Here is a 7493-nt window from a genome sequence, read left to right on the forward strand (position 1 = left end):
GTCAAAAACCATGGTAAGAAAACAAACTTTTGCCAAAAATATTTTCTCAATTTTAACTGTTCAACATAAATCAAGCTCTCTTCCACATGTAGATCTCCTCTTCCAATCATGCTTCCTCAATATTAATTAGTTTACTTGGACTCAGACTCGGACTTGGTCTCAATCTCAGTCTCGACTATGGCCTCGAACTCAATCTTGGTTTCAGTATTAGTTTTTTGTTTTTAAATATAAAAAATTGGTAATAAGTTTTTGGTGTGGACTATTATTAATATATATATATATATATACTAACTATTGATATAAGTTTCAAAATATATATATATTTACAGGAGTAAAATTGATATATTTTAAAATTAAATTAACAAATTCATGAACATATATATTAAAACTAGTTAAAAATTATTTATAATACCATCAATTTAAATTTTTTTATTTTGTTACTATTATTTATGTTAAAGCATTAGAAAGTGAACATTCATTGTTATTAATTATAAAAGTGTAGAGATCTAAATATAAATCATTTTCTGAAATTATATTTAGAAAAGATTTAGCTTTGTTTTTTCAATAATGTTTTTAATCTTTTAATATAATATAATAAATCACATTTATAAGTTTCTTTGATAAAAATATTATGATAAATAAAATTAAATATTTATTTTCTCACTAGTTTAGTTGAGGAATATTTATATTGTTTTTATGTATATATTTATAACTTTAATATAAATAACAGTTTTATATATAACCTTTCGATTTCTTTATAATAGTTTTGTCATTTTCCTTATCTGTGAATATGGATATTATAATTAGCTTACTTGACATCTTTTTACTTTTGTAAAAATTTCTTTTTTGTATGCAATCATTGGTAAATCCATGCAATGAGAGATATTTTCATTGATAGTGATAAAAAAATTGATGGGTATAAAATTAATTTTTTACTTGATTTTAAAGCGAAATAAAAATTGATCAAATTATGAATATATGGCCTCATTACATCTATCTAATCTCCCTAGAACCCTAAATAACAAATAAATATAAATATGAATAAAAAATAAATTTTGATATCTATGTTGGAGGTTAAAATATTCAAATATTATACAGCTTGCATAGATAAACAATAAAACTTTTCATAAAAATTACAAAAAAGTTTTTGCTTATCTTTATGCATATTTCTAGAATATTATAATAACAATAATTCTTCACTTTACAATGTCCTAAAAAATAACAATAATAATAATAATAATAATAATAGAAAAATTGTGATATTCTGGCAAACCATTACCTTTAAATATGGACATGTGTAAAATTAGGGCACTGATTAAAGTGAAATAACTTGTTGACCTTCATGCATTCCATCAAAGAGGGCCTTGGCTTAGTCAACATGCCACTCTTCTTCTGCTCAAGGCATCCTTGTTCTCTTGTGAATAATTTGCTTTCTAGCAAGATACACAGACCTACTAAATGTTTTTATAACCATCACCTCATAAGTTATTCACGAAAAGGGTGCAGTTTGTGAGTATGAAGGGGAAGAGTGGTTGGGGCTTGATCACAACGCAATGCATTTATTATGTGAGGGAGAGCTCGCTCATTGTCTACTTTTACTCATGAATCCCTTGGCACCAAAGTTTGGAATCACTTTCATTCAAATTAAATGTAAGGAATGGAAAATGATAAAAGGTTTATGATGCTAGCAAAGTTAACACAGCACCACGAACTCCATGGAAATCTTCTAGTTAAGTTTTGGGAGCTTCGACTCCTCCTGGACGGAGATGATCCATGTGTGTAGTGTATCTACGTCGCCCTTGGTCAATCTCTTGCCAAAGAGTCGAAAACAGTGAGCTTTGTTACTTCTGGGGCCTCCACATTGTGTTTGAAGAAGATGTGGAATCCATTTGATCGCAAGAATCCTTGCCCAAAAGATCCGAATCGTCGACAGCTTCATCGCCAACCCATCCTCTTTTAAACCCGTAACTTATATAATCCCTTTAACTAACTACCTATAGCCTTTTGCTTTCCCATTTATAGTTACTTACTAAAAATAACTAACCCTCGCATTTCTAGGGTTCTTGGATCGGCTATTTCGGAATCGCGAGGTGAGCGCTGTGATTTCCTGGCATTCTCCTGATTGGTAGCTCTGGATCGCCTGGCGAGGGCTGTATTTCGTAGGATTTCTCGCGTTTCTTGGATCCTTTCATGTGAATCTTGCCGGAGCTTCATCACTGGGATAGATAGAGCGTATGAGCTTCTTGATCGTTAATGTCTGTGGAGGATAGGACGAGATCCCGGCATTGTTCTATCACACTGCTCACGTTATTTATATTTAATCCACAGATGATTCAAGGAGTAACCAGGAACTCGGGGCTGGCAAGCAAATTCTCCCTCTCCTCCTCACGAAGCTGGATGACAACGGTCATGGTTCCATCTCTCGACCACGGGAGAAAGACGACGGTATCGGCCAATCTCACTCCAGGGCTGGTGACAAGCACAGGCTTCCCGCATCCAAATTCCAGCTCGTACAGAGAAAATCGAGCCCAGCTGGTAAGCACGATTGGTTCCGACCACAGTGATGGAATCATGTCGACGTTGTGCTGCTGCTGGATCCAATCCAAGAACCCGCCGATGTAATCGCCTGATACGTTCTGGATGGCGTCGTGGACAATCTTTGTGGCAAAAGACAGTGGTTTTGCCACCAGCTCGTCAGCTTGAGCGATGGCTTGAGCGGAGAAAGTCGCGTTTCCAAAGTACTCCTTGGGAAGACCTGGAAGTCGAGTCCTTCCATCCACAGGTATGACAAGCTTGGCTTCCTTCCACGCTTTTTTGCGAAGCTTGGTGCTGTATTTCCAGATGTGAGCTGCCAAGACTTCGAAGCGGGTGTAGTTTCCATCGCATTGGTCCTTCAAAACTTGCATCTGGCTGCTGGTGAAGCGAAACATGCAAGGCTTGATCTTGGCAGAGGTCTTGAAAAGAGAAGTATAATCCTGGTCATACTCTAGAGCCGGCGAGGTCTTGCTGGAGTTGAAGAAGGAACGATCGAAACAGGGAGGGTGAACGAGATCATGGCCTCCTGAAGCGAAGTGAGACCACGTCTTCATGAACAGGTCCATGGCAGCTCCATCTCCAACACTGTGATGCATCGCTACGCCCAAGCTCCAGCCTCCGCATTTAAATCTTGTCAACTGGACGAGCAGTAGAGGAACTTCCGTGACATCTTCGGCTGGAAACTCGCCACAGGGACACAGGGCATTGCAGCGTGACTCCTCAAAGCTCTCCAGCTTTTCATCCATAGATGCCTCGAAGAAGTCAACTCCACGATCGTTGCATTCCAGCTCGAGGCCTTTGTCGCCGGGGAGGAGTCGATAGCGGCCTGCCAAAGGATAACACACGGACAGTGCTCCGGACAGGGATTTCTTGAGACTTTCCGAGGACAGTGGCTGATCCTGAGGTGGTGCAAACAGCAAGACAAACGTTATGTAGTTGCGAGCTGAGATTTGATCGAGGACACACAGAGCTATCGGCTCCCGTGCTGGAGAAGGAAGCTTTGGCTTGATGATATCGTGCTGCCTGGACTCGAACTTCATGGCTACTTGACATCGTCTGTGGAGGTCTCCGCCTATAATTTATACAAGGTTTGCCATGTCTTTAGCACTTTGGGATCGCTACTGTTTGAGATTCTGACCGTCTGCTGGCACGAATCTCGAGAAGTCAAAGATGTTCTTCCAAGGACACCAGATCTTACCACTTTTCTCTGAAGCAATGTAGTGCATATCCGGTGGTTCTCAATCAACGTTGTGGAGTGGAAAAAGTACGAAAAAGCTACTCGAGCTGTAAGATATTCCCGTGTCCTTGAGTTCATACTAAAATGATTCCAGGAAAGTCCTTTCTTGTATCGTGGCGGGCCATTGTTTCCGTAGCTTTTGTGGAGTCCTTCACTTCGTGCAACATCAAAAGACGAGAGAAATCGATAAACAAAGGCAGATAGTCATCCATGGGCGGCGATCGAAGAAAACAAACCAAAAGCTTGCATTTGTTTAGTCCGTTAGTCTTTCTCTTGATGGCAACGAACTAATAAAGAACAAAATCACTTTTTTACTTGCGCAGCTGCATCGAATCGAGTGGAAAACTGATAGATGAGAAAAAAATCTATCGCGACGAAAAAGACTGGGAGCATCCATGGCCGTGAACTCCAGGAATAATCCGCGGACGAGAGTATCAGTGGTGTAGGGGGCATGAAACTTGGAGGTGGTGACAAAGAGCTCGCTGCCAAAGAAACTGGAAAGTCATTGATGGTGCCGAGCATCAAGGAAAAGGAAACAGGCAATAAACAGGGACTTCGAAGAAGAACAGTTCATCGATCCAGAGAACGCAAGAGGTTTGATCAGGCAATCGAGCAAAAGACCAGGAACTAACGAAGGAACTTTGGATCCATTCCAGGACTGGAAGGAAGAAGAGCGAGAGGAAGTTTACCTTGGATGTTGCAAGTGGAAGAGGGATCAAAGACTGCGAGGCTGCAGAGCTTGGGAAGATCGAGCATGGCGAGTGTCACATTGTCTCTCGCGACGCCCGAGGCCATGGGCTCGAGATCGCAGGCGCAGCTCGCATTGGATCGGACGACGTGCTCAAGACCCGTGCAGCAATCGTCCGATGGAGCCGCCTGGCGGGCCTGGACGTAAGGTACGCACGGCGAGAGCAGCGGTTGGAGCGATTGACAGTCCTCCACCGCCGGGCCGGAGGGAGCGATCGCGTCTGCACGAATGCTGCCCAGCGCCAGAGGAGGAAGAAGAAGAACAAGAGCATGAAGAAGATTCATGGCTTTGCTTTTCCCCTTTCGGAAATTAGGGCTCTTTCCTTTAAGCCTTTGAAGTTTGAATGTTGACCAGACCGTTTCTTGGACCGAATACAAAATAATCTCTCTCTAGAAATTTTTACTCGGGACCTTTATTGGTCACCGCATTTAAATAAGAGCATTTTTGTGTTAGGAATAAGTTTTAGTTTACATTATGGAATTTGTGTTGTTCGTATTATTTCTTTTTATTTAAGTTTTTTTTTCCTACTTACTAATTAATTTTACAAAACTTTTGCAGTGCAACCATGAAATTACAATTTAAACTAAATGTGGAAATATTTTCAATAGATATGGCACTGATGGAGATGTATCTGTAACTATTGCAACTGATTTTGCTTCAACATTTAATCAAATAGCAGAGACAATGGTTTATTTTTACAATTTAAACAATGATGGCAATGATTTTGAAGCATGTTCTCTTGATCAATATACAAGGAGTGGGACATGTATTAATTTTTTCTCAATGAGACATGGACTTTCTTCTAGTGGATTTCAATCAATAAGTGCTCCTTGGACTGTGGATTATATTAAAGTATCAAGCAATGGAATTACTCGCACCTTTCTGATATATAAAGAATTAAATCCAAACAAACCTGGTTTATCCACACCTCAATATGATTCAATTGATGTTAACTAGTGCTAAAATTTAGCATAAAAAACTATCAGAATAAATGCTTATATTTTGAAATTAAATTTTAGAATTGTGACTGCTTGGAATATGGAAAGGGAATATAAAAAATATGCATATCAATTAGCCCAAAAACCCTAGTTTATATATAGGAGTGAATAGTCCAAATTAAAACCAATCTAATAGTTACCAAAATCCCACAACACTAATATTAGTATATGGCATCGCAGCCATAAACTTGGCCCTCACATCATTCCCTTCTCTTGGAATAATGGAAGACTATCAAAGTTCTTTTATAGATGGGTCAGGATCTGAAGGAACGTCAGGAGGAGGTATAGGTGGATCTATAGGTGATATTAATTGCTTATGATCCCTTTGTATGAAGTGTTTCAACTATTGCACATACACAATGTCTAAAGGATCAGCCTGCTAGACGTTATGCCAAACTTCATAAACTTGTGGTCCAACTTGCTGCAACACCCGATATAGTCCTTTCTATTTGCTTTGCACCTTGTGGACACTTAAACGTCAAATATAGTAACTGCTGACGGCATAGAATCCCTGTCTAGAAAATCCACAGATGCTGGAATAATAGGCTCATTAGAAACATGAGAACAGAGTGGAGAAGGAAGAGGAGCTCGAGAAAAAGCATCAGCATCAGCCATAGAACTCTCAGGGCGATGAACAACATCAAAATCATATATCTGATCAGCGCTCCGAGAAACAGTGAGTATAGATCTCCTTACCCAATCGTTTCTAACAATCAATTATTTTTCCGCAGCTCGTGGAAGTTCCAGACGTTTCTTGGGAAGATATCGGCGGCCTGGAGTCAGTGAAGCGAGAACTTGAGGAGACAATGTGCTCTACAAACGTCCCAAAGAAAGTTTTGCCGAAGAAAAACTCACTCAAGCCAAGAGGCTCCACATACCTCTCAAAGCCCACAGAGTAGTATGACCAACCAAGTTCTTTCACTTCAATAATGAAGTAATGGCAGCATGGTCACCTTCAAGTAACATCTGAGAACCATGTAGATATGCATGACGTTTCTCGAAACCCCAAACTGCTACTAAACACTCCTTTTCTGTCGTGGAATATTTCACTTCTGTTGGTTGTAATATATGGCTTATATATGCAATGGGATGGTGCTGACCAAGCACACTCGAACTCTCTTGCATTAACACACCTTCAAGACCAATATTAAAAGCATCCATGTGTAAAATAAAAAGTCGAGTGTAGTCAGGATATGCCAAAACCGGAGGAGTCATTAATAGCTCTTTGAGATCTATGAACACTCGCTCACAATCCGGAGACCAAATGAAAGATGACGTTGATGACTTCAACAACACTTGCAATGGTGCAATGCAATTGGAAAGATGATCCACAAAACGACCAAGATATTACACCTAAGCGCTGCATATCATTCACACACTTCGGAGTAGGAAACATTATAATAGCCACAAGTTTGTCAAGATCACCTTGCAAACCCTTATGGGAAATATGGTACCGAAGATAAGTTGTGTCTTTGGACCCAAACACACATTTTGATCGCTTCAACCTTAAACTAACGTCTCGTAGTTGATCCAACACTTTACAAACATCACAAATGTGCTCCACCCATATCCCCTCCGAGTGGATCAAAATATCATCAATGAAGTAACAGTCACCTCCGGCATATCGCAAAAAATTTCATCCATTATCCATTGGAAAGTTGCTAGAGCATTGTTTAAACCAAACAGCATCACCAAGAATTTGTACAAACCAAATGGTGTAAAAAAAACAGTCTTAGGAAAATTTTTTTTAGCCATTGGTACTTGTTAGTACCCAGAAGCAAGATCTAGCTTAGTGAACCAATGACTTCACCCTAGACGATCCAAAAAATCAGCAGTGTGAGGAAGAGTGGTACACATTTGGGATCATTACTTCATTTAACGGATGATAGTTGATGCAGAAACAAATACTCCCATCAAGCTTCATCACAATATGAGGTTCACATGCCCAAAAACTTAGTGGCCGAATGCGGTCTGC

General features: G+C 39.7%; 2 protein-coding genes across 2 annotated transcripts; both read right to left on the reverse strand.

Moving 5' to 3' along the window:
* Nucleotides 1-2068: 2068 nt before the first annotated feature.
* Nucleotides 2069-3905, reverse strand: LOC9656410 (shikimate O-hydroxycinnamoyltransferase). The gene has a single exon (XM_002977761.2). The coding sequence runs from the start codon at nt 3573-3575 to the stop codon at nt 2334-2336; it is 1242 nt and encodes a 413-aa protein (XP_002977807.1). The 5' UTR covers nt 3576-3905; the 3' UTR covers nt 2069-2333.
* Nucleotides 3906-3998: 93 nt separating this feature from the next.
* LOC112349106 (non-specific lipid-transfer protein 3-like) lies at nt 3999-4878 on the reverse strand. Its single transcript, XM_024682891.1, has 2 exons — nt 4462-4878; nt 3999-4254 (listed from the first exon to the last, which is right to left on the reverse strand). Exons 1-2 carry the CDS (start codon nt 4802-4804, stop codon nt 4076-4078), a joined length of 522 nt encoding a protein of 173 aa, XP_024538659.1. The 5' UTR covers nt 4805-4878; the 3' UTR covers nt 3999-4075.
* Between the last annotated feature and the right edge of the window lie 2615 nt (nt 4879-7493).

This window comes from Selaginella moellendorffii, unplaced genomic scaffold (genome assembly GCF_000143415.4).
Source record: "Selaginella moellendorffii unplaced genomic scaffold, v1.0 SELMOscaffold_35, whole genome shotgun sequence".
NCBI lineage: Eukaryota > Viridiplantae > Streptophyta > Lycopodiopsida > Selaginellales > Selaginellaceae > Selaginella > Selaginella moellendorffii.

Excerpts from the sequence above, each read along its gene's own strand:
- LOC9656410 (XM_002977761.2), bottom strand. The coding sequence starts at position 3,575 with ATGAAGTTCGAGTCCAGGCAGCACGATATCATCAAGCCAAAGCTTCCT.
- LOC112349106 (XM_024682891.1), bottom strand. The coding sequence starts at position 4,804 with ATGAATCTTCTTCATGCTCTTGTTCTTCTTCTTCCTCCTCTGGCGCTG. Across the intron at positions 4,255-4,461 it reads TTCCACTTGCAACATCCAAG|CGAGCTCTTTGTCACCACCT; the intron begins GTAAACTTCCTC and ends TTTCTTTGGCAG.